Here is a 27,129-nt window from a genome sequence, read left to right as displayed (position 1 = left end):
ACAATCAATTCACTTTACAGTATATTCCGTAAAGCGCTTTGACATGTCTCGAAGATGTGATAATATATATATATCAAATGCAAGGTTTGTTATTATTATCTGTATCTCTGCTGCCTCTCTCCCTCGGGTTAGCTGAGATCTTAATCGGATTCCTTGGGAGTCGACTGTGAATTCCACCAAGTGCCTTTGGGATTATTATTTCTGCTCTGTTTATGCAACATCCTTGAGTTACCACTGACCTGATGTTTTCCTGGAATAAAGTGTTTCACCCAGTATTGGCTGAAGGCAAATACAGGCTGGACCAGACTTTGTTAGCAGCCAATTTGTCCACAGCAAAGTCCCAGAAATGGCCAATTAATAACAATAATAATCGTTGCATTTGATATATCGCCTTATCACGTCTTCGAGACCTCTCAAAGCCTTTCACAGAATTTGTTGTAAAGTAAATTGACTACATTTGTGGGCGAAGTGCGGCAGCCAATTACGCACAATAAGTGTCCCACAAAGAGTCGTGATCAAACTATTATTATTTTATTATTACATTTGTATAGCACCTCAGAGGCGTGTGGAGTAAGGAAACTTGCCCAACGTTTTGTCCTACCCGGGAATCGAACTCAGCTTGCAAGGCACGTGCTCTAACCACTGAGTTACAGGACCCAACCAAATGGTATGAGGGAGTGGAGGGAAATGGCATTAGAGTGGGCCTGGACACAATAGATATTTTTTTTCAGAGAACCCAGCACAGGCACGATGGACCAAATAGCCTCATTCTGTGCAGTAAAATTCTATGAGAACTGCAGAGGCTGAAGAATTCATTGGGTTTATTTAAAAAGGGAGATCATAGAATCATAGAATTACACAGCACAGAAGGAGGCCATTCGGCCCCTTGTGTCAGTGCCGGCTCTTTGAAAAGAGCTGCCCAAATCAATCCCACTCCCCCGCGCTCTCACTACAGCCCTGCAAACTTGTCCTCCCCAAATAATTATCTACTTCTCCCTTAAATCTTGTTATTGAATCGGCTTCCACCCTACTTTCAGGCAATGCATTCCAGATCCGAACAACTTACTGTGTAAAAAAAATTCTCCTCACCTTCCCCCCGTTTCTTTTAACATCTATTTTAAATCAGTGCCTCAGGTTACCGACCCACCCGCCAGTGGAAATAGTTTCTCCGTTAACCCTATCGAATCCCCTCATAATTTTCAAAACTTCTATTAAGTCTCCTCTTAACCTTCTCTGCTCCAAGGAGAATAATCCCAGCTTCTCCAGCCTCTCCTGATAACTGAAGTCCCTCATTCCTGGTGCCATCCTGGTAAATCTGCTTTGCACCCTCTCCAATGCCTTGACATCCTTCCTAAAGTGTGGGGCCCAGAACTGAACACAGTCTCTAACTGAGGACTAACCAGTGTTTTATAAAGGTTCGTCATAACTTCCTGACATTTGTATTCTATGCCCGTTTATAAAGCCTAGTATCCCGTAAGCTTTTTAACAGCTTTGTCTCCCTGTCCTGTCATCTTCAAAGATTTACTTATATGACCCTCAGGTCTTTCTGTTCCTTCACCCCCTTTAAATATACAAATATACAGTCAATTCACTTTACAGCGTGTTCTGTGAAGCGCTTTGGGACGTCCTCCCGACGTGAAAAGCGCTATATCAAATGCAAGGATTATTATTATCATTATTAAGATTGTACCATCAGCTTATATTGCCTCTCCTCATTCTTTCTCCCAAAATACATCACTTCACATTTCTCCATATTAAACTTCATCTGCCACATGTCTGCCCATTTTACCAGTCTGTCTGCTGTCTGCTACTATCCTCCTCACTGTTTATTACTTTTCCCAGTGTGGTATTGCCTGCAAACTTAGAAATTGTACTCACGATACCCAAATCAGGTCATTTATATAATCAAAAATAGCAGTGATCCCAATACTGATCCCTGGGGGACACCACTGCACACTTCCCTCCAATCAGAAAAACAACCGTTCACCACCACTCTCTGCTTTCTGTCTCCCAGCCAGTTCTATATCCAGGCTGCCACTGTCCCTTTAATACCGTGGGCTTCTATTTTGCTTACAAGTCTCTTATATGGCAATTTATGTAGAGTAACATTTGCAATCCTCCAGTCCTCTGGCACCACCCAAGTGACCAAGGAGGATTGAAAGATTGTGGCCAAAGCCTCCGTTATTTCCACCCTTACTTCCTTTATTAATCTAGGATGCATCCCATCCGGACCGGATGACTTTTCTACCTTGAGCACCAACAATCTTTTTAGTACCTCCTTTCGGTTTATTGTTATCCAATTTCTCTACCCTCTCCTCCAATTCCATGGCATTGGCTGCATCTTCTTCTTTTGTGAAGATAGATGCAAAGTACTCATTCAGTATGTCAGCCTTGCCCTCTGCCTCCACAAGAAGATTTTTTCTTTGGTCCCTAATTGCCCCCACCCTACCTTTGACTAACCTTTTATTCTTTATATGCTTAAAAAGTACCTTAGGGTTCCCTTTTATGTTACCCGCTAATCTTTTCTCATATAATCTCTTTGCCCCTCTTATTTCCTTTTTCAGTTCTCCTCTGTATTTTCTATATTCTATTTGATTATCTTCTGTATTTTGGATCTGACATTTATCATAAGCCTCCTTTTTCTCTTTTATTTTAATCCCAATTTCCTTATTCATCCAGGGAGGTGTGGTTGCCCTACCTTTCCCCTTTGTGGGAATGAATGTATTTGTTCTGTCCCCAATCTATCTCTTCCTTGAAGGCTTCCCATTGCTCGTTAGCTGTTTTAGCTGCCAATCTTTCTTTTGAGTCCACCTTGGCTAGGTCCCTTTTCAACTCATTGAAATTAGCCCTCTTCCACTTGAATATCTTCACCTTTGATTGTTCTTTGTCCCTTTCTATACGTACTCTAAACTTAATGATGTTGTCCAGATGCTGAAAGCTGAAAGCTACTGAAACCTGCTCCACTTGCCCCACTTCATTCCCCAGAACTAGATCCAGCACTGCTTCCTTCCTCATTGGGCTGGAAACATACTGATCCAGAAAGTTATCCTGCAGCCATTTTAGGAATCCTTCCCCCTCCTTGCCCTTTACACTATTATTTTGCCAGTCTATGTTAGGATAATTTAAGTTCCCCATTATCACTACTCTATTGGTTTTGCATCTATCTGAAATCTACTTGCAGATTTGCTCGTCTATCTCCTTTCCACTATTTGGTGGTCTATAGTATACATCTGACAGAGTAAAAACTTCTTTTCTGCTCTTTAACTTTAATCAAATAGATTCTGTTTTTGGACTCTCTAGCACATCATCCCTTTCTAGGGCCGTAAACGTGTCTTTAATCAATATTGCCACCCCCTCCTCTTTGTTTCCCTTCCCTATCCCTCCTGAATAAATTATAGTCAGGAATATTCTGCTCCTATTCCTGACCTTGTTTGAGCCAGTTATTGCCACTATTTCATAACTCCATGTGGTAACTTGAGCCTGTAGCTCACCAATCTGATTTGTCACACTCCATGCACTTATGCACATGCATTCCAAGACTGACTTGAGTCTGCTCTGCACTTCTCCCCCGTCTAATCCCTCCTTTTTCTGGATAATAATAATCCTTGCATTTGATATAGCGCTTTTCACGTCTTCCTAACGTCTCAAAGCGCTTCACAGAATAGACTGTAAAGTGGATTGACTGTATATTTGTGGGAGAAATGCAGCAGCCAATTGCGCACAGCAGAGTCCCACAAACAGTCGTGGATTGAAGTGACTAATTTTGTTTTTTTTTCTTGAGGGATTATTATCAGGCGTGTGGAGTAAGGAAACTTGCCCAAGGTTTCACCCTGCCGGGAATCGAACCCAGGTCTCTCGCTTGAAACGCGAGTGCTCTAACCACTGAGCTACAGGACTCCAGGATTACTCCTTATTACATTGCTATTTGTCTGTCCCAGCCCTCTGTGTAACTTGTTTGTCCTCTCTAATTCTACATCCTTCCGATTCCCATTCTCCCCTCGAAATTAGTTTGACCCTTCCCTGCAGCACTAGTTAACCTCCCTGCGAGGACATTGGTCCCCGTCCTCTTCAAGTGTAACCCATCCACATTGTACAGGTGCCATCTGCCCCAGAACTGGTCCAATGATCCAGGAACCTGAAGCCCTCTGTTCTGCACCACTCAGTTCCCTCCTCACGCTGCTGGGCTCTCTACTCAATTCAAGTTAGTTGAATAGATACTTGAGAAGTAAGAGCATTAAGGGCTATGGAGAAAACAACAACAACAAATTACATTTGTAACAAGCTTTTCACACCCCAATGTGCTGAACAATCAGGGATTTGGACCCGAGCATGGGGTTGGGATCAGGAGGATAGGGGTAGGAGGGTGGCCAAAAGCGCGGTCAAAGAGGAAGTTTTTGAGACGTTCCTTGAAAGAGGCAAGGGAGGGAGTGAGGCAAAAATACTAATATGTCGGCTTTATATAACATTATTATTATTATTACTATTATTATCAGCCTCTCAATTTCATACCTTGATTGTGATGTGCATTGCTGGAGTGGGGTAAATGGGTCTGACCAGCTCAGTAAATAAATGCCACGTTTAGAAGAAGCCAATGCCAATGGAAAAGCGTAATTGTGTTCAAACATGTAAATGATTCAATAAAGCTAATGGGATCCTGGGTTCTGTAACGAGGGACATAGCATATAAATCCAAAGAGCTGTATTGGTTTGATCACAGTTAGAACAACGTGTCCCATTTGAGTCACCCCACTTTAGAAAGGACATAAGAGCCATAGAGAAGATGCAGAGGAGATTTACACACATGATACTCAGGAAGAGTGGTTTGACCTATGGTCACACTGCTGAAAGTGGCCGATTTGCATTAGAAGAGAGCAGGTTGATAGACCTTATAATTTTAAATTATAAGAGGTTTTGACAAGAGTTGATAGAGAGAAATTATTTCCAGTCAAGTAATCATTAGCTAGAGAGAATAATAACAATCATTGCATTTGGTATAGCGCCTTTCACGTCTTTGTGACGTCTCAAAGCTCTTCACAGGATATACTGTAAAGTGAGTGGACTGTATATTTTGTGGGCGAAATGCAGCAGCTAATTGCCCACATCTGATGGGTTGTTATCCAAAACATCCTTTTCTTTTCCAATGGTGTCACATGATCGAACATCCACCTGAAGAACAGGCACACAGGACCTTAATTAAGTATCTTGTGCGAAAGACACCACATCCAATACCATCAGCCAGGATTGTGAACTGAACTCAATGTGGGGGCTTGACCTCACAACCTTCTGAGCCAGAGGGAAGTGCATTATCATTTAAGTCATCAGTACATTGGGACACCCTCCCTCCCAACATGAAAGATGCTATAATAAACGTCAATTTATATTGTATTGTTAACTGAGACCCAAAGGAGTCATTTAACTGATTTTGCAGTGTAAAAAAATGTTTTACTCTTATTTCTCAGTAAACCTTTTTGACCAGTTTCTAACACTTGGAGGGAGGGAAGGCACTGGTAGTGACCAAGAGTGGAATTCACAGAGGATTGTCCCTTCTTTGGATAGGAGTACTGAGAACAGTTGTACTGTTAATATGTAATAATTCTTGTATTTGATATAGCACCTTATCACACCATTGAAACGTCTCAAAGCCCTTCACAGAATATACTGTAAAGTGGATTGACTGTAAAAGGCTATTGCACAAGGTCAAGGCCCACAGGATTAATGGGAACATATTAGCATGGATTGAAGAATGGCTAACGGGTAGAAAACAGAGAGTAGGGATAAACAGGTTATTCTCGAATTGGCAGATGTGACTAGTGGAGTGCCACAAGGATAAGTGCTTGGGCCTCAGCTATTCACAATTTACATCAATGATCTGGACGAGGACATTGAATGTAACGTATCTAAATTCGCGGATGACACTAAACTTGGTGGGAGAGTAAGCTCTGAGGATGATGCAAAAAGATTGCAATTGGATATAGATAGGCGAGGGGAGTGGGCGAGTAGGTGGCAGATGGAATTTAATGTGGGGAAGTGTGAAGTTATTCACCTAGGTAGAAAACATAGAAAAACTGATTATTTTCTAGAGGGGAAGAGATTAGATAGTGTTAGTGTTCAGAGGGATTTGGGTGTCCTTGTACACCAGTCTCAAAAAGTTAGTTTGCAGGTGCAGCAGCAACTAAGCAGGAGAACGGCATGTTAGCGTTCATTGCAAAAGGTTGAGTACAAGAGTAAGGAAGTCTTGCTGCAACTGTATAGGGCCTCGGTGAGACCACACCTAGAGTATTGTGTGCAGTTTTGGTCTCCTTATTTAAAAAAGGACATACTTGCCCTCGAGGAGGTGCAGCGTAGATTCACTCGGTTAGTTCCTGGGATTAAACTAGGGCTATATTCTTTGGAGTACAGAAGAATTAGGGGAGATCTTATTGAAACATATAAGATTCTTAAAGGGTTGGATAAAGTAGACACTGAGGGTCTGTTTCCCCCAGTAGGAGAATCTATAACCAGGTAATTAGGTCTGAAGATCAGCTATGATCTTTCTAAAAAATTTCTAAAAATTTTAATCTTTCTAAAAAATTTATTTATTTTGAAGGGATTATTAACCCTGGAAAGTGATCAACCAACCAATTCTTACTAGGTAAACAGAAGCATGTGGAGTAAGAAAACTTGCCCAACATTTTGCTCTGAATTAAAACCCAGGTCCTCTCGTTTGTGGAGCAAGTGCTCTAACCACCAAGCTACAGGACTTACTGTTTCTATTATTGCGCCTATGAAGATCAGCTGAAGGTCAGCTAGACCAAGGATTGACCATGGAACTCTTCTTCTGGTTTGTATGGCTTAATGATGATGACAACTTTACATAGCACCCTTCACATAGGATAGTTTCTCAGAGCACTGTGTAATTGCAGGTTTGGGCATCAAGTGAAGGTGGTGGGTGGGTGGGGTGGTGATCATGGGCTAAGTTAACGTAGAGTTAAGGCTTAAGGAGTGAGCATGTGTGTGTGTTTGTGTGAATGCGCAAGAGGAAGGGAGGGAGACAAGTACAACTCCTTTATGGCAAGCGGAAAATATCCCCTCCGCAAAGGTCCATGAAATTAAAAAGGTTTAAATAATCAGTGAGGTTGTGTCTGCAGCCCAGGGAATACTTAATGGTTTCATCAGGATATGGGAGATGGCAACCTTAGTGTGTGAAAAGACTATTACACCTCCCAGATGCAGTCAGGATCCCCAGGTCAAGGGGTGAGTTCTATCTTCAGGCTGCCCAGTGGGACACCATTAGTAATCCAGTAGTATCTCTTCCCCACAGCATCCTGAGGTACTGGAATGACCTTTGTGAAAGTTAATGATGTAAAACAATCCCTTCCTGACCTCTCTCTCCCTCTGCCTTCCTCAATTTGCCTCGAGAAAACTCCAATGCACACTGACATTTACACAGCGTCTTTCACTTTGGGAGGACATCCCAAGGCGCTGGACAGTCAGGGATTTGGACCCGATCAAGGGTTGGGATCAGGAGGGGTGGGTGGCAGGCAGGGTGAGGGTAGGAGGGTGGCCGAAGGCGCGGTTGAAGAAGAGGGTCTTGAGGCGGGCCTTGTAGGAGGCAAAGGAGGGAGCGAGGCAAAGGGACTGTGGGATGAAGTTCCAAAGGGTGAGGGCAGAGAAGATGAAAGCCCAACCGCTGATGGTGGGGCAGACCGGGCCAGGGACAGGCCAGAGCCTGCTGAACGTAGGGAACGGGACAGGTTGTTATGGGGTTAGCAGGTCATGGAGATAGGAAGGAGCAAGGCCGTGGAGCACAAAGATTTTGAACTCTATCCTCTGGGGGATGGGGAGCCAATGAAGCCGGGTGGGGGTGGGGATGATGGGGTCACGGAGCCTGGTGCAGGAGAGGACACGAGCTGCAGAGTTCTGAATGATCTGCAGCTTGTGGAGGGAAGAGTTGGGAAGGCCGACAAGCAGGGAGTTGGCGAGGTTGAGCCTATATGTGATGAACATGTGGATGAGGGTTTTGGCGGCCTGAGGGGTGAGACAGTGGGCAACTGGGCGATGTTGCGGAGGTGGAGGAAGGCAGAGCGGGATGTGGCACAGATATGGGATAGGGTCATCAGGGTTCTTAAAACAACGTCCAGAGGGTATCAAAGGAAAAATATGAAAATATATAAAAGTTAAAAGACAGTCTTTAGCATTGCTCAGCATTCATTTTACAAGTGTTTACAACTTATAGTTTAGTTTGGACATGTGCAAAAGCAGCCACTTCCTCCCCTTCCCCCAACACACAAGCACTCAACCAACACAGGATACGCAGAAATCCCCCCCACCCATGCACAAGTTCCCCCTCCCCCCCACACACACAAGTTCTCCCCCACCCACCCCCCCCCATACACACATGCTCCTGCCCACCACCCCCTCACTCACACATGTTCCCCCCCCCACCCCCAAGTTTTCCTCCACCCCACACACAGGCTTCTCCCCACTCATCTTTGACACATAAATATTTGAGCATTTGCAGTCAAGAAAAGGAGCGATTGTGCAGGCACGACTGTGTCCTAGGTTTTATTGTTCATATAAAAACGTAAAACAAAACATTGGTAATTCAACTACGGGCGGGCGGGCAGGGGGGCGCAAGGTTGGGGGGAGGGTGCAGAAGTGGGGGCGAAGAGGAAGCAGGTATGTGCAACTCACAGCACCTAAAACAGTGGTCCAAGGTACAGCAGGGTTTGTGGGGACTCTGTAACAGCAATCCAGTCCACTTAGGAAAAAAACAAAACAAAAACCATCTTCACAGTAGATGTTCAACTGTAGATGTATGTTTTCCTCACAAGCAAGTAAGCAGCAGTAAGTTAACAAACAATTTAACATTTAGCTTTACCCCATTTTATTTTAAACACACCCTCCTGCCTCCCGTCACTCCTGTTACGCCCCCTCCCCCCAAATAAATCTATTTCCAGATTGTTTTCGGTGAAATGTGACTTCAATTCAAAGTAAAACGAAAAATAAGATAAACTTCAGTAAATGCGTCAGTAAATTGTGTCAGTTTGAGCGACCCTCCCCTCCCACACTGTCAAACCAAGGCAATGCCACTGCCTGGTGCCTGGGCTGTGCCCTGTTAGCCAGTCTGGGGCTGGCAAAGTGTGTCAGGGTGTGCATTCACCACAGAGAGGTCCTGTAATTGAAGTTGAGTTTCAGCAGGTACTTCATGTTGATCTGAGCCACATCGTACACAATGTATCTGAGAAGAGATTGGATAAGGAGGGGATAACATGACAGAAACTGTATAAACCACAAACAAGATGGACAAAATCCCAGCTAGGAATGCTCCACACACTGGCACTTGGGTCCGAAGGTTTCAGAGTCTCACTAATAATAATAATAATAATTCTTGCATTTGATATAGCGCTTTTCACGTCAGGAAGATGTCCCAAAGCGCTTCACAGAACACACTGTAAAGTGAATTGACTATATTTGTGGGTGAACGCGGCAGCCAATTGCGCACAGCAATGTCCCACAAACAGTCGTAGATTGAAAATGACCAATTTATTATTGTTCTTTTTTGGAGGGATTATTATTAGGCTCTGTGTGGAGTAAGGAAACTTGCCCAAGGTTTCGCCCTCTGCCTGGAATTGAACTCAGGTCTCTCACTTGCAAAGCGACTTGCTCTAATCACTGAGCTACAGGACTCCACAAATGAACCAGTAAGGACAGGTCCCATATCAACCATTATCACCAACTGTGCCTTGGGTTTATTATTCAACTACCTGCCTCTAAAATGGGTTTCGATCTGTATTTGTGGGCCAACCCAACATCCATTTTGCACACAGCGATGTCTACAAACAGCCACATGGTGAATGTCCAATCTATCTGAAGGATCCAGTATCTTAGTGGTATCCTGTGGTTTAGTGGTTAGAGAACTGGATCTGGGTTCAATTCCTGGGCAGTGCGAAACTTTGGGCAAGTTTCCATTACTCCATACGCCTGTTTACCTAGCAATGTGTAGGAACTAGGACGTTAGTCGATTGGTGGATTGCTTTTCCGGGGTAAATAATACCTTCAAAATTTAAAATAAATAAAAATAAAAAAATTGGTCACTTAATCCAGTCTGTATTCAATTGGCTGCTGTGTTTCCTCCACAACATAGTCAATTTCACTTTACAATATATTGTGTGAAGCGCTTTGAGAAGTCTGGAAGATGCGATAAGGTACAATATCAAATGTAAGGATTATTATTATTAGTGTTGCTTGATTAACGTCACCTATACATCTCAGTTTACCATCTCCTCTGAAGGGTGGCACCTCTGACAATGCAGCATTTGTCCAGTAATGACCAGACTGGATCATCAGTCTGGATTGAGATCAGATACGAGAGTGTTGCTCACTGAGCCAGCTGAGTCTATGGACCGCAGAGGATATTTTTTGTCAGTGTTTAATGTACAACTTGATCTGCAATTGGAACAGCAACGACATACTCCCTCCCTCCTCCTAGCGCCACATCTGGACCAGGATTCTGACCCGGATCCCTGTGCTCCCAGGTTAGTAAAAGGATACTCATTGTACAGTAAGCTGGAGTCAGTGGCTGGCGTCTGGACTCCTTTCCCCAGCGGCACCTCAATTCCATCCAGCTTGATAGAGGCGTTGGGATCGGGAGCCGTCTTACCCACACCTGCAAAGACCAGAGATCTCAATGACCAACAAACAACTACAGCAAATTACATTTACAGTCAGTGCCTTTCATGTTGGAAGGACGTGCTAAGGTGCTGGACGGTCAGGGATTTAGACCCGAGCAGGGGGTTGGGATAAGGAGGGGTGAAGGGTAAGGGTAGGAGTGTGGCCAAAGGTGCGGTCAAAGAGGAAGGTCTTGAGATGTTCCTTGAAGGGGGCAAGGGAGGGAGCGAGGCGAAGGGGCTTTGACATTAGCTTTTACATTACATTGACTTTAACATTGACTATTGTTGAGCAATTACTGCTGTTGCAGGAAAATACAAGAGCCCACAAACTGGTATCAAATGATTCTTTAACAGGGGATGATGGACCAGAACACAATGACCTTTGCTCTTTTCTAAAAGTGTTGTTGGTTTTCTCAGATTTCCATGAAGACAGATAGATGGGACCACAGCCAAAAGATCTCTTACAAAAAAGATTCCATCTCTAACAATGCAGCATTGAAGTTGGGAGATGGGTAAAAGAAAGAGAAAGAGATAGGGGGAAGAGGTGGGGAAGGCAGTGGGGGAAATAATAATAATAATCCTTGCATTTGATCTAGCTACTTATCACATCTTCGAGACATCTCAAAGCGCTTCACAGAATATTCCGTAAAGTGAATTGACTGTATATTCTGTGGGCAAAATGCAGCAGCCAATTGCGCACAACAGTGTCCCACAAACAGTCGTAGATTTGAGTGACCAAATTATCTGTTTTTTTTTAAAAAAGGGTTTACCCGGACACAACTGGGTTCCTACTAACTGCTAGAACCCTAAGTGGTGTGTGGAATAAGAAAACTTGTCCAACATTTCACCTTGCCTGGGTATCGCTCAGGTCTTCTCGATTGTGAGGCAAGTGCTCTAACCACTAAGCTACACAGATGGGGAAAAGGGGATGAGAGTATCACAGACACCAAACTAATGAAGGTCTCACCTTTCACACTGTGTTTCCCCTTAGGGAGTTTAGTGATGTGATTGGCTCGCTTTAACTCATACCTGGGGAAGAAAGCAAAACATTAATAACAACAAGATTACATTTGTATAACGCCTTTACAAAGCTGCGAGAAAAGGCTTCCTTTCTCCCACAAGGTTCTTAAAAATAAAATAAAAATAAAGTCCTATGTACCAAATTGGCATTTGCAGTATTTTTCTTCCCCCTAAACCAAATCCTGAGGACATCAGATGCTTTGATACCTCACCCAAGTAAACAACAACCAGAAATTACATTTATACAGCGCCTTTCAAGTCGGGAAGATGTCGCAAGGCGCTGGACAGTCATGGATTTGGACCCAGGCTAGGGGTTGGGATCAGGAGGGCAGGGTGGGTGGGGGGCTGGGGGAAGGAGGATGACCGAAGGTGCGGTAAAGATAGTGAACTGAGCTGGTTTGTGAGGGAAGAGAGAAAAACAGAGAGATTATAATTAAACCAAATCCTGTCCTGAATTGACATCCACCTTTTAGCAAGCGAAGGGAATGGGGGGAGGAGGGTGACACAAGATAATGATCAGGAGTAGAGAGAAAATTCTTCCTCCGAGATCTTTCTAACACAGGGTCGCTGAAAGCAACTCCGTATAGACCCTGGGGTAAACTGTGTCGTCGGCCTCACAATGGGGCCTTTCCCCACTCAGCCGTCAGAAGAGGGAACTTGGGAGTCGTTACTCTTCAAACAAATACAATTAATAATTGTATAATGCTGTTCTTCTGGGGAAGACTCTTAAAAACACAAAAAAATGCAAACTATTTACAAAGGCATCGATCATCACAGTATTATTTCTCCCTTCTCCCCCCACCCGCTACTCACATGTTCCCGAGAGCCACCTCAGCCAAGAGGATGAGACCCACGGGGTCAGCCTGGGAGGTGTGACAGTAGTTTGCACTTTTGGAAACCATGTCAGCAAAATAGACACCTTTTCCGAACATGTAGCCAGTCTGCAGGATGAGAGAGAGAGAAAAGCTGTTACAGAACACTCTTCCCTCTATTACCATCGCTCCCATGTCAACCATTACCACCAAGTGGCTTTTACATTAACAGGAGGAAGTAATTCAGCTTGTTTCGCCCATTCTCACACTTTATTAGCTTTCCATTTCCCTCCTCTCAGCAGGCTCCAGCTTGCTTCACATCCCCCGCCCGGCACGTCTCAAACCTTCCTCTTCGATCATGCCTTCGGCCACCCTCCTACCCCTATCCTCCCATTGGGCAGGTTTCCTTACTGCACACGCCTGTTTATCTAGCAGTAGGTAGGAACCCAGTTGTTAGTCGATTGGTGGATCACTTACCCGGGGAGTAATAATCCCTTAAAAATAAAAATAGTTTGATCACGACTGTTTGTGGGACACTGTTGTGTGTAATTAACTACCAAGTTTCGCCCGCAAAACATACAGTCAATTCACTTTACAGCAAATTCTGTGAAAGGCTTTGAGACGTCTCGAAGACGTGATTAGGCGCTATATCAAATGCAAGGATTATTATTATTTATTATTATATATTTTTTCAATCATTTTGTCCAGTTCCCTATTAAAAGCTCCCTCAAGATTCGGCTTCAATTTGATCTTGGTAGGTAATTTAACTTTTAAAAAAAATTTCTCCTAAAAGTTCTCCCTTTAGTTACTTTTATCTTAAATTAGTTACCAACCCACCAACCCCATCAGTTGAGACATACAGCAACAACAACTAGCATTTATACAGCGGCCTTCACGCAGGGTAGCGTCCCAGAGCGCTTGACCCACTCCTGAACCCTGATCTGCCCATCACTCACCACTGGAGCCTCGGGCGGTGCGATGCGCAGACCCTGTGACAAGATGCCAGCATAGTTGGTGGCTCGGGAGCCGTGCCAGAGGAGTTGGCGATTGTGGAAGTCGCTGAAGGGTTTGAATCGCTGCCCCTCCCCGTCCCGCCGCACCTTGAAAATCTGAGGAGAGGAAAGAAAGCATCCCGAGTTTACATCACATCTCCACTTCAAAGTAAATCATCACAGAGAAAGCTTTGATCTGTTATGATTGGAAGAAACTAATGTTCCACAAAGGCATTCAGTGAAGGAGATGGATGAAAGGTATATTTATACAGCACCTTTTATGCAGGGATCCATGGGGTCGCAGAAGAGAGAGAGGAGTGTAAGTGGACTGAAAAGAGACGTTGGTCAATGTTTTTTAAGGAGGGTATTGAAGGCAGGGAGAGGAGAGGAACCAAACGGCAATTTCTGGCAAAGTTCTCACCTCCACCACCTCCAGGTCATACTGGTTGTGAGTCGCAGCATGTGTGTTCTTGACGTACTCCATAATGATTTTTGCTTCATCCGTGGTTTTGTCCAGAACCTGAGGTGAGGTTTCAAAAAGATCCCACAAAAGGGTGTCTATAACTAAAACAATTGATAAGATTCTTCATCAAGTGTGTCGTTTGCCAGCATTTACTCTGTGTAAAGAAGTTTTCTTTTTCTAACCTCCCCTTGATTATTTTCATCATTACTGTTCATCAATGACTCGTTGTCTCCAGCGCTGTGGTAATAATCCATTAGTATTTACCCTTTGTAAACTCTCACACCCCTCATCAGCTGTCCAGCGCTCCAGGAAGCTACCCTACGTGAAGGCTGCTATAATATATGAAAGTTGTTGTTCAATTCTCCCTTGAAAGTGCTGACTCATCTGCCTCTCAATTCTGTGAATTACCCACTCAGCCCTCTCTCTCTCTCTCTATAAAGCAATGAAATTAAGACCTACAAAGATCCTCAGACATGTTTTCAAATCCCTTCATGCCCTGGCATCTCCCTACCTCTCCAACCCATTTCCCGCTGCCACCGCTCAACTGGTTCCAGCCTCCTGCATGACCCTTGTGCCCTCCGTTCCACCATTACGCTCTGAAACTCAGTCACTCTCTCCCTGAATCCTTCCACCTGGCCCCTTCCTTCCCCACCTTCAGATTGCGCCTGAAGACCTTCCTCTTCAACCGTGCTTCAGTCACCTCCCCCCGGCTCAGTGTTATGCTCTCCACTGTCAAGTGCTCTGGGATGATACCCTGTGTGCGGGGCACTAGATAACTGAAAGTTGTTGTTGTTAAAATGTAAACTGACTACTTTGGGGGGTTTACAATTTACCTCAATGTTGGTGTGAAGCTTCTCATAATTGATATCAATGGGATCTTTTCCCTCGTCTTCCTTCCCACCTTTCAGTAGGCTGTAGGCAACTTCAATGTCCAGGAGATTGTCCAACATCTGAACCTTGGCCTGGGGAAGTGCAAATGGAGGGAATTAAGGAAGAAAACACAATTAGATTGAGGATGTAGAATTGTAGACTATTTTTCTGCACAGAAGATGCAATGATATACAGTGAAACCTAGTTGTAGCACAGCATCTAAAACACCCAGAGGGAGAAAATCAAAAGATGGCTTTGCAGTCCTTGCCAGGCTCCACTGGCTCCCAATTACTGAACAGATCGATTTCAAGATCCTCTCACTCATTTTCAAATCCCTTCTGTCCTCGCACCTCCCTACCTCTCCGACCTGCTTACCCCCCACTGCCCCAAACTCAGCTGGCTCCGGCCTTTTTGTCCCTTGTTCCCTCCGCTCCACCATCTGTGGCCGTGCCTTCAGCCACTACGACCCGAAACGCTGGAATTCTCTCTCAATCCCTCCGCCTTGGACTCTCCAGCCCCACTTTCAAATCCCGCTGAAAGACCTTCCTTTTTCAGCACCTTGGGGCGTTCTCCCGACATGAAACGCGCTTTACAAATGTAATTTTGTTGTTTTTGATCGTGCTTACAGAACCTCTCCCCTCCCTCTGCCCCTGGCTCAGTCTCAGACTCTGCCACTGTAAAGCGCTCTGGGACACTACCCTGTGTGAACTTCTTCTTGTTGGGTCAGAAGGTTGTGGGTTCAGTGCCCATAATGGAACTTGAACTCATACTCCAGGCTGATGCTGCAGTGCTGCAATCTTTCATCTTTTCTCTCTCACTCGCAGTCTTTTTCTCGCTGTTGTTTTCTCTCATGCTTTCACATTCTCTCTCTCTCTTTATACCCTTGCCAAAAATTCTCCAGGACCCTACCCCGCATGAAGGACGCTACATAAATGCAAGTTGTTGTTGTTTGCAGCCCATGGATGGGAAGGCTTCCCAAACCAGGGAATTTAATCTGATTGCAGCTGATGAGGTGAAAGGCTCTTCTGAACGTCAGCTGTGAGGGTCCTGCGTGAGATGAGTTTGTGGCCACTTAACCCCCTTCCCAGTTGGCTATCACAACATGAAAATAAAGCCCTCTCTCTATTCAGGACCAAATTGGAAATGGCCTTCAAGAGAGACGCCATCGGATGGTTGGATTGGGGAATGTTACCTGAGATCAGGAGATAAGAGGCCGCTACAACTTACAATTTCAGTTTCTAAAGGGGCTGTAGATCATGACAGGCTATTTCAACTTGTCCAGAATACACAGCCTGCGATTAAAGGGGAGTAAATTCAAAACAAAACACTACTTCAGTGAGCAAATAGTAAATCTGTGGAACAGGCTCCCTAAGGAGACAGTTGAAGCAGGAAGTATTGATTCTTTCAAACACAGATTAGATAGTTTTCTTTTAGGAAATTACATTATGGGGTATAGTACATAAGTAGTTTGGGACATAGGTGCATGCGACCGGCAGGAAGGTGGAAGACAAACTAGATGGATCTCTTGGTCTTTCTTTCGTCTATCATTTCTTATGTACAATATCTCATCACAGAAACCGCTCAATGCCAACACTGTTGCTAAGAAATGGATAGAAACTAGGACCTCAACCGCTCCCTCCCTCCCTCCCTTCCTTCCTCCCTCCCTCCCACCCAAATATTCTCCTAAACCTAGTACAGGTCCCCTTGGTCACCTGAATATAGTCTTCATTGTTTAAGAGGGCTGGTTTCTTCATTCCAAAGTCATGGGGTATGAGTGTGTAGAACCTGTTGGACAGATCCAGGATCTGAGACTCGGAACCACTGCTTGAGACAACCTGAGAACAAACAGAACATCTGAACAAACTGCTTGTGCTCAACACAAAATTTTCTCTTTAGAGGCTGTAGCTTGGCTCAGTGGGTCACGCGCTTTCTTGCCTCCAACTTAGAAGGTTCCTGGTCAGAACTTTGAACTCAGTATAAGCTAACCTCCCATGCAGTCACGATTTTCTTGAGTAAGGAGCCTCCACTGCATTGTTGGACGTGTCACCTTCTGTATAAACACAGAAGTGGCTGGGAACACGCAGCAGCAGGTCAGGCAGCGTCCATGGAGAGAGGAAAATGAGTTAACATTTCAGGTCAATGACCTTTCATCAGAACCTTTTTTAAGAAATGTTCCATCTAGGTCTTGGACGTTTAAAGATCCCGTGATTCTATTAGAAAAGAGGAAGGAGGTTCTCCCCGTGTTTTGAGCCAGCAATCCTCCAGATAAAACCGGTCGGATGGTCAGCTTGTGGTTACTCGTGCTGCACTTGCTTAGAAAAACAGTCACCATGTGTTGTTAATCACCATGAAGCTTTGTTGAACTGTTTATAATAATAACAAGAACCTGGATTTATATAGCGCCCTCCACGCTGGACGGCGTCTCAGAGCGCTTCACAGTAACGGATCCTGGGGCCGAGCCAGGGGGAGGGGGAGGAAGGTGACCAAAGGCGCGGTCGAAAAGCAAGGTCTTCAGCAGAGACCTGAAAATAGGAAGAGGTGAAGAGAGTGAGGAAGGGAGTTCCAGAGCCTCGGGGCGTAATGGTGAAGGCATAGCTGCCGAGGGTGGAGGAGGACTCAGTGGACAAGGAGGAGGCCAGACCCGGTGGAACGAAGGCAACGGGAACTGATTTGAGAGAGGTCAGCGAGGTAGGGGGGTGCAGAGGAGTGGAGGGACTTGAAGACAAGGGTGAGGATCTTGAAGTCGATTCCCTCTGGGATAGGCAGCCAGTGCAGTCTGACAAGGACTGGGGTAATCGGGGAGCGGAGTTTGGTACGGGTGAGAATGCGGGCGACAGAGTTTTGTATGACAGAGTTTTGTTTTCCATGATTGAATGGCGGGGCAGGCTCGAAGGGCCGAATGGCATACTCCTGCTCCTACATGTTATGTTATGAACTGGATTTTATGAATGGTAATGGAGGGAAGGCCGGTGAGGAGGGCGTTAGAGTAGTCCAGCCAGGCAGGCTGACAGAACATCAGGGGACTGGGGGTCGCAAAGAAGGGTGGAAAAATAAAGTTGGGTGTCGTCCGCGTACATGTGGAAATGTACCCCATGTCTGCGGATGACATCCCCAAGAGGGAGCTTGTAGATCAGAAAGAGGAGGGGGCCAGGAATGGATCTTTGGGGTACCCCGAATCTAACCCAGTGCGAGCGGGAGGAGAAGCAGATGTACTGCTGGCGTTTTATGAGGTAGGACTCGAACCAGACGAGTGCGGTCCCACTGAGGTGGATGACGGAGGAAAGATGGAGGAGGATGGCGTGATCGACTGGGTCGAACGCGGCGGAGAGGTCCAGGAGGACAAGGAGGCAGAGGGAGCCCTGGTCACAGATAGAGAAGATGTCGTCTGTGACTTTCACAAACGCAGTCTCTGTACTGTGGACAGGACGGAAACCGGACTGGAGGGGTTCGAAGAGGGAGTGGGAGAAGAGGTGTGCACAAAGTTGATTTGCAACAATGCATTCTGGGACTTTTGCGAGGAAGGAAAGGTTAGAAATGGGGCAGTAGTGGCTGGGGTTTGAGGGATCTAGGGAAGGTTTTTTGAGGAGAGGGTGATGACAGCAGTTTTGAGGGGGGCAGGGACTGATCTGGAGGAGAGGGACCGGTTGATGACATCAGCCAGTAGTGAGCAGAGGAGGGAGAACTGGGTGACCAGCAAGTTGGTGGAGAAGGGGTCAAGGCAGCAGGTGGTGGGTTTCATGGAGGTGATGGTGGGTGAGAGGGAGGAGGGAGAGATGGGGAGGAAGGAATGTAGGATGGGGGTGGTAGTAGGAGCAGATGATGGGGAGGGTGAGGGGGACAGAGAGAGGGTGGTGATGGGTGACAAGCGGCACGTGGATGAGGCTGCCTGGCGGATGTTATGTATTTTAGATGAAAAGAAGTCCATGACCTCCTCACACTTGGCATTTGATATGAAGATTGAGGAGGCCTGAGGGGGGGCACGGAGGAGGTAGTGGGTGGTAGGGATAAAAGGATTTTAGGGTTGTGTTTAACCTCCAAGATGATGTTGGAGTAGAAGGCTGTTTTTGCGCGTGCCAAAGAACGACGGTAGCTGTGGAGATGCTTGAGCCACAGTTGGCGGTGAACTGTCAGGCCAGTTTTCCTCCATCTGCGCTCGAGCAGCCGGGTTTGGGTTTTTAGGCAGTGGAAATGCCAAATTAATAATAATTTGGTCACTCAATCACACTGCTCTGTGCAATTGGCTGTTCCGTTTCACCCACAAACTGTACACTCAATTCACTTTACAGTATATTCTATGAAGAGCTTTGACACGTCTCAAAGACGTGATAAATAAAACGCTATATCAAATGCAAGGATTATTATTATACACATCAAAAAGTATTGCTTTGCACAGAAAATAATTATCACCTGAAACAGGTTACCAGGTATTGTAGTTGAGGCTAAGATGCTGGACTGATTAATTTATGATGTCACAAGGCGTAGGGGAGATTGAGGGTGAGTATTTTGAAAGGTGGAGATCAGATGGGCCGAACCTTAGTTAAGATTGCCCATTTCTGGCCCCTGCCTCCATACCCCACGTGGAAGGGACAGGGGTTCCTCTGGACTCTGGCCTACCTGCTGCACTTCATTGAGGATGGAGTATGCACTCTGGATCTGTCTCTTGCTCAGTTTCCCCAGCGGCATCTTCTGTAAATCGATCTGTTGGTGAAGGATTGTGAGTGAGTGACCAACATCTAATAAACCAACAGCAGGAAACAACTAAGATATAGTGCCCCCAGCTCCCCCCGTCAGCGGTCCTACCCTCTCCCCTTCCCCAGGCTTCCAACCCCCCTATCCACCCAGCCTCCCTCCTTAACTCCACCCCTCACAGCCTAGCCACCCATCCCCCAAAACCTCCCCTGCCCCACACCGTCTCCTCTGGCTCACTATACCTCAAACTCCACCATGGCTTTCTTCATGCTCTCCACATCAAAGATCATCTTGATGAGATCCTGAACGGCACGGTCCAGCTTGGATTTGGTGCCTGAGCTGGCGGTCAACTTCCGCACAGCCTCCTCATCCTGGACATTGCGGGGAGCAAGAGAGAGAGCGACAGAGAGAGAGAGAGCAGCAGAAATTAATGCTAAAGTAGCTATTCCCACAAGAGAAAATTGTAATGTGTGGCGAGTGCTTCCCTGACAATGTACCAAGTGTTTCACCCCGGGACTCACTCCCCCCCAGTTCCTGGGACAAGCAGTTTTAACAATAAATGTAAACTTGGGAATCCTGTAGTTCAGTGGTTAGAGCACTCGCCTCGCAAGCGAGAGGACTTGGGTTCGATTCCCGGACAGGGCGAAATGTTGGGCAAGTTTCCTTACTCCACACACCTCTGTTTATCTAGCAGTAAGTAGGAACCCAGTTGTTAGTCAATTGGCAGATCGCTTTTCTGAGAGGTAATAATCCCTTCAAAAAAATTTTAAAAAAAATTTAGTCCCACAATCCACGACTCTTTGTGGGACACTGCTGTGCGCAATTGGCTGCTGCGTTTCATCCACAAAATATACAGTCAATTCACTTTACAGTATATTCTGTGAAGCGCTTTGAGATGTCTTGAATACGTAATGAGGTGCTATATCAAATGCAAGGATTATTATTATTTTATTATATTATTAAACTTGTGACTGTTTCTTAATTAACCCCACCGTTGCTATATAGAACTGTTTAAGCACACTACTCCCACATTCCGATTCCATCCAGTCACGTCTCCTGGTTAGGTGGTAGTAAAGGAATCCCAGGAAATTGACGAGTTTATATGGTCAGTTTGCTGGTGTGGGGCTACGATCACAGTTGTAACTCCACATGAGAAGTTTTACCTCTTGGGGAAATACTATCCTCTGGGGGTGGGGCAGGGGAAGGTAAGTGAGGTCTCCTTGGAGCTGAATTATACTATAATTTAAAGAATATTCTGTGAAGCGCTTTGAGATGTCTAAAGACATGAAAAGGGATATATCAAATGCAAGTATTATTATTATGCCTGGCAATGGAATGTTGGAATCGAGCCAGCCCTCTGCGACAGTCTCTAGTCTGGTTCCTGAGCCGGGCGGGTCCGCAGTATTCCAGGGCACTGCGGATGTCAGCACAGCACAGCCCGGCTCATCGGCAGGACCTGGAGGACAGACTAGTCACTGGGGGTACGGAGTCATCCCAGTCATCCTGTTAACCCTTCAAGCCAAAGCCCTAATGGGTAGGGTGGTCCTAGCTGGACAAGCAGCGGGAAAGTTTACCAGACAGCAATATCAATGACAAGCTATGCGGTTTTAGCTGGTTAGTCTCCAGCAGTTACCCCAACACACTCTCTGGGGGAAATGCCTGTTTGCTCCTCACCTGCCCATAGTCGATCTCCAGGGGGTAGAACTTGTTGGGGAACTTATTGAAGGTCTTGGAATGCCAGGCGTTGCCCGTCTTCTCCTCGTATAGCGCCAAGAAGTGCTCCACCGCCTCCTCCTTAGACGACATCTTCTCCAGCTTGTTGCCCCCAATGGTGGTACCCACCCGGCCCCAGGCACGGAAAACCCAGTACCTGCAGCGACGGCAGAGGGTCAGAATAGCCTCAGCCAGAATGTATGTTTGAATTGAATGTATATTTTGTGGGCGAAATGCGGTAGCCAATTGCACACAGCAGTGTCCCATAAACAATCGTGGAATGAGTGACCAAATTATTATTATTTTTCTTGAAGGGATTATTACCCCAGGAAAAGCGATCCGCCAATCGACTAACAACCGAGTTCCTACTTACTGCTCGGTAAACAGAGGCGTGTGGGGTAAGGAAACTTGCCCAACGTTTTGCCCGGCCCAGGAATCGAACCCAGGTCCTCTCGCTTGCGAGTGCTCTAACCACTGACCTACAGGACTCCACAGAATACAAAAGACAACTTTTATATACATGTAACAGAGAAAGATTTATATAGCACAGCCCAGCCTGGCTCATTGGCAGGACCTGGAAGTGCAGACCAGTCACTGGGGGCGGGGAGTCATCCCACTCAGCTCCTGTTAACTCTGCAAGCCAAAGCCTAATGGGTAGGGTGGTCCTCGCTAGACAAGCAGCGGGAAAGCTTGCTACAAAGTGCTCTCAATGGAAGTTTTGTGGTTTTAGCTGGTTAGACTCCAGCAGTGACCCCAACACACACTCTGGGGCCCCCAAGCCTTGGCTCTTGCCAACCTGCGCCTAATGCTTTCCGGAATTAGGTAAACAGGCTGTGTCCCTCCAGGGAGAGAGTGCGCATTCCATTCCAACAATCTATCTCCAGGATTTCCATGTGTTGGTGGGATGCATGGAAACCTCAGCTTGGTTTGGATATTCTTAAGCACGGTGATGGGTTTCTGCCTGTGTCAGTCAGACACCCGGCTGAGCAAAAAGAAAACACACACATACACTGGGGCAACAGACATATACACATCAGACACATACACACAGGTGAGACATGGACATGCGCACACAACACACACAGAAGCAAGCGACAGCACACACACACACACACAGGCAGGCAAACTCGGTCAGTGACAGACGCACCGCACCTTCTCTTGTTGTCATCCTCCAAGAGCTGCAGTTTGTAATAGGAGTTAGTGCCGCGGGAGATGTCCACCAGCCCCAGTGTGGCGCTGAGCATCTTACCGTTCTGCTCGAAGACGTGAGTTGAATCCTCCAGCCCTGAAACCAGCAAGGGGAGGTGTGGAACCAATTAGCCTTTCGACAGTCCATGTACCCATTTCCTCACTTTTCTACACCAACTATGGAGCATCTATGGAAAGAGGAAAGTGGGTTAACGTTTCAGGTCAATGACCTTTTGTCAGACCCGAAACATTAACCCACTTTCCTCTCTCCATAGCTGCTGCCTGACCTGCTGAGTGTTCCCAGACATTTCTGGTTTTATTTCACCCCTTTATCCTCCTTGGTTCTAGTGATGAGAACCCACAGCTACCAGGCCTTTCACCACAGCACTTATGAATTGAACAGCCACTGAGATCCATTCACCTACAGATAAGAGTGAGCTGTAACCCGGTGTGTGTGCGAGGAGCTGAGTTGTGCTTACCCGAGTCAGGATCCACAGCAGCTCCACCTTTCACCGTCAGCTTCATTTTCTTCTCCGATTTGCTGGATCCTGTGACACATTAGACGCACAATGGGTACAATCTTTCAGGGTTCAGCACAAAGAACAGGGTGTGTATGTTGGGGGTGGGGGGGCTGGTGGTGCGAGCGAGCCTGACTGAGGAAAGCTGCTGGAAAACGTAAAGTGTAGTGACTGTATATTTTGTGGGCGAAACACAAGAGCCAATTGCGCACAGCAGTATCCCACAAACAGTCGTGGATTGAGTGACCAAATTATTATTAGTAGTAGTATTATTTTTTTGAAGGGATCATTACCCACGGAAAAGCGATCCGTCAATCGACTAACAACCGGGTTCCTACTTACTGCTGGGTAAACAGAGCCATGCGGAGTAAGGAAACTTGCCCAACGTTTCGCCCTGCCCGGGAATCGAATCCAGGCCCTCTCGCTCACGAGGCGAGTGCTCTAACCACTGAACTACAGGACTCCATTCCCGCTTTCACTCAATTCCTCTCCTTCAACTTAACTCAGTCAGTCGTACTCTCACCTCTTTTAGAGGTCAGTCACAGATAGTGGGGTGCAAGCCCCATGTCAAGCCTTTGAGCTCCACGATCTCAACTGACACTTTGATGCAGTACTGGAGGTAGAGCTGCATTGTGGAGATGCCATCCTTTAGATAAGACATTAAAGGTTTGTCAGCTGGGCTCAGTTGGTAGCATTCTCGCTTCTTAGTCAAAAAGCTATGTGTTCAAACTTCACATTGGGAATTTCAACTCAGAGTGTAAGCTGACTTTCGAACTCAGTGATGGGGGTGCGTTGCGTTGTTGGGAGGTGCTGTGGTTCAGATAAGACTTTTAAACCCAAGATGCTGTCTGCTTGTTCAGGTGGATGTTAAAAGATCCCACGGGTCTATTCAAAAAGAGAAGGGAATTTCTCCTGGTGTCTGGCCAACAATCCCCCAAATAATAATACTTGATGGCTGCTTGGGGGATATTGCTGTGTGCACATTGGATGTCGTGTTCACCTTCAAATACACAGTCACTCCACTTTACAGTAAATACCGTGAAGCACTTTGGGATGTCCTCCTGACATGAAAGGTGCTATACCAAATACAAAGATTATTATTAATAACATAACAATAAACCAAAGTCCTGTAAAATTCCCATGGGAGTATTGACAAAGAGAAGAGTCGCCTGGCCAACAATCCTCCAGTAAGAATTGGGCATTCACTTTGCTTGTGGAACATTGCTGTGCTATTTGAACATAGATCCTTCCTACCTCAGTGACCTGCTAACACTATATCAACCTGTCCACTCCCTCCACTCAGCAGGCTCTGGTCTGCTCTACGTCCCCCGCCCGGCCTACCCCACCATCACCGGTCTGACCATCAACCTCTCTCCCCCCACTTTTTGGAACTCCATTCCACAGTCCCTTCATCTCGCTCCCTCCATCCTTCAAGGCCCATTTCAAGATCCTTCTATTCAGATCCTCCTTTTTTTCCCCTTTCTGAGCCAAGCCCCAGCTTGGGTCCAAATCTCTGACTGTTCAGTGCCATGGGATGTCCTCCCGACGTGAGAGGCGCTGTGTAAATGTCATTGGCAAGTTTCCTTACTCCACACGCCTAATAATAATCCCTCCAACACAAAACAATAATAAACTGGTCATTTTCAATCTACCAATCTACCAATTCACTTTACAGTATATTCTGTGAAGTGATTTGAGACGTCTCGGAGGTGTGACAAGGTGCGATATTAAATGCAAGGATTGTTATTATATTATGATGAGTATTTATGAGCTCAGACCTGCTATCTCCCTCCCCTCCGACTACCAAGCGCCATTACCTTCCTCGTGCTTGACCTTGGCGCTAGAGCTCTTCCCTGTGGTAGCTCTGCTGGGCTTCTCCTGGGCGCGTGGCTGAGGGTTGCTGGGCTGGGCCTTCACCTCTGCCCCCCAGGGCGAGATCCCGTGTGTCAACAGCAGCTCCTGGAGGGGAGCCTTCCCCGATTTCAGGTCCTCCAGAATGTCACACAACACAACCTGTACTCCCGCCTCCTTCAGCTCCTCCATCTTCTTGCTCATCTTCTCCACCTCCCCTGCGACCAAGGACAAAGAACCAGACGGGGAGATTAATATTAGTATCAGACCTTAACCACAGCTCCCATCTTCGCTCAGCCTTGCCTCCCCCCACTCCCCCACCTTCTATAACTATTAACACATCCTCTGGGTCTCTCAGACATCTTTTCTTTCTATGATCTCATATTGTAATATATTAAGTAATATATTATAAGTAATCTATATTACTTTTCCGGGGTTAATAATTCCTTCAAAAAATAAAAATAATAATAAATTGGTCATTTCAATCCACGACTGTTTGTGGGACACTGCTGTGCGCAATTGACTGCCGCGATTCGCTCACAAATATACAGTCAATTCACTTTACACTATATTCTGTGAAGAGCTTTGAGATGTCTCGAAGACTTGATAAGCCGCTATATCAAATACAAGGATTATTATTATTATTATTGCTGTCAGTTGTCCTGAACCATCAACACCTCTGATCTCATCATCTCCTGTTCCTCCACCTCATTTGTTCGATTGTCTTTTTTTCCCCGTCCCCTTCTCTGTTTGTCCTTATAATCTGCTCCCTTCCAACATCCCCCAGTTCTGACGAAAGATCATCGACCTGAAATGTTAACTCAATTCCCTGATGCAGCCTGACCTGCTGCGTGTTCCCAGCTACTTCTGTGTTTATATTAGGGAAATGAAATACGCCAGGTTAATGGGAAACCACCAGAACAGATCCCCTCACACAGATCCGCACAACGTACACATCCACCCAATCATAACTATTCACACAGCAGAAACAATCAGGTAATTAAAAGGGAATTAGATAAGCACACATAGGGTAAGGCATTAATGTGTACACAGGGAAAGAGCAAGGGAATTGGGATCAGTCTTGAATAGTCTTGATTAGAAGTCCAGCGCCTTGGGACATCCTCCCAACGTGGAGGCGCTGTACAAATGTCATTTTGTTGTTGTGGGTCTAGATGGCTTTACTGGAGGAGCAAACAATGACACAGATACAGTGGGTGGAATAGTGTTGTAGAATTGTGGATCTCTCTCTCTCTCTCTCTCTCTTGGTCATTTCCTTACTCTTTGAGCTGATGCACAGCGTTGCCTTGTTGACTGTCGTGGTGGTCTTTCCTCCGAGTTCCTCCACCAGCGTCTTGGCCTCATCCTTGTTCTTGGACATTTTGCCCACGAGCAGGACCTTCATGTCTGTCAGAGGCTTGTCTATGTTACCAAAGTGGGAGGTGGGGGGAGGGGTGGGTGCGAGGCAGGTGGAAAAGAAAAAGGCAGCATTAAATTCAGATACAACCTCCACTCCCGCCATCACTGTCCGCTCCCTCTTCTCAGCAGGCTCCGGCCTGCTCCACGTCCCCCGCCCGGTCCACCCTACCATTGGCGATCAGACTTCAGCCTCTCTGCCGCCACCCTTTGGAACTCCATCCCACAGTCCCTTCGCCTCGCTCCCTCCCTTGCCTCCTTCAAGGCACATCTCGAGACCCTCCTCTTCGATGGTGCATTCGGCCACCCTCTTACCCCTACCCTCCCTGCCCTCCACTTCTCCTGATCCCAACCCCCTGCTTGGGTCCAAATCCCTGACTATCCAGCCCTTTGGGACGTCCTCTCAACGTGAAAGGCGTTGTGTAAATGTCATTTTATATTTTGTAATGTTTCAAACCAAAATATATCTTGTAACTCAACGATTAAATACAGGATGACCAATAAGTCGTGATATCTACCCTATTATCTAAAACAAAACAAAAAATATCTTCATTTCTTTAAGACTGATCAGACATTGTAATGGTATCACTATTTGGTCACCCTGTAATTGAAATTGGGAACGTCGTAACAGGATATGAGGTCAAGTCTTTGAAATATGAGCTCAAGCAGGAACTTACACTTAACAACATTTAGGCCTTAAATATATAGTGAAAGATAAAAATGAGCAATCTGGGAGTTTTTAATAACTCCCCCAGGCCTCAGTCAGGCCTGAAATTCCTAGGAATTCCCAATAGTCTCAATGTCAACAGCAAAATTACATTTGTATGGCTCTTTTCAGGTCGGGAGGATGTCCCATGTGGGTGGGGGGGAGGGGGGAGAACGTGTGTGTGTAGGGAAGAACTTGTGGGGAGGGGGAGAACTTGTGTGTGTGTGTGTGTAGGGAGGGGGT

General features: G+C 46.1%; 1 protein-coding gene and 2 non-coding genes across 3 annotated transcripts in view; all 3 read right to left on the bottom strand.

The window, feature by feature from the left end:
* Window positions 1–3,825: 3,825 nt before the first annotated feature.
* trnae-uuc lies at window positions 3,826–3,897 on the bottom strand. The gene has a single exon. It is a non-coding gene; the product is annotated as a tRNA-Glu (tRNA).
* Window positions 3,898–8,530: 4,633 nt separating this feature from the next.
* Window positions 8,531–27,129, bottom strand: part of parp1 (poly (ADP-ribose) polymerase 1) — a 43,117-nt gene continuing 24,518 nt past the window's right edge. Inside the window, exons 9-23 of the mRNA XM_042333206.1 lie at window positions 26,046–26,186; window positions 24,734–24,985; window positions 22,878–22,946; window positions 22,363–22,495; window positions 21,172–21,367; window positions 19,740–19,868; window positions 19,423–19,506; window positions 16,521–16,643; window positions 14,772–14,900; window positions 13,897–13,995; window positions 13,440–13,592; window positions 12,485–12,612; window positions 11,619–11,680; window positions 10,533–10,647; window positions 8,531–9,219 (exon numbers count right to left, since the gene is read on the bottom strand). Of these exons, the coding sequence (XP_042189140.1) occupies window positions 9,138–9,219; window positions 10,533–10,647; window positions 11,619–11,680; window positions 12,485–12,612; window positions 13,440–13,592; window positions 13,897–13,995; window positions 14,772–14,900; window positions 16,521–16,643; window positions 19,423–19,506; window positions 19,740–19,868; window positions 21,172–21,367; window positions 22,363–22,495; window positions 22,878–22,946; window positions 24,734–24,985; window positions 26,046–26,186 (1,895 nt within the window). The 3' untranslated portion in view covers window positions 8,531–9,137. The remainder of the gene's footprint in view (window positions 9,220–10,532; window positions 10,648–11,618; window positions 11,681–12,484; window positions 12,613–13,439; window positions 13,593–13,896; window positions 13,996–14,771; window positions 14,901–16,520; window positions 16,644–19,422; window positions 19,507–19,739; window positions 19,869–21,171; window positions 21,368–22,362; window positions 22,496–22,877; window positions 22,947–24,733; window positions 24,986–26,045; window positions 26,187–27,129) is intronic.
* On the bottom strand, window positions 23,306–23,379 carry trnat-cgu. The gene has a single exon. It is a non-coding gene; the product is annotated as a tRNA-Thr (tRNA).

Source organism: Callorhinchus milii, unplaced genomic scaffold, assembly GCF_018977255.1.
Source record: "Callorhinchus milii isolate IMCB2004 unplaced genomic scaffold, IMCB_Cmil_1.0 Scaffold3, whole genome shotgun sequence".
NCBI classification, from domain to species: domain Eukaryota; kingdom Metazoa; phylum Chordata; class Chondrichthyes; order Chimaeriformes; family Callorhinchidae; genus Callorhinchus; species Callorhinchus milii.
The sequence above is the reverse complement of the archived record's forward strand: the minus strand, read 5'-3'. Positions and strand labels throughout refer to the sequence as shown.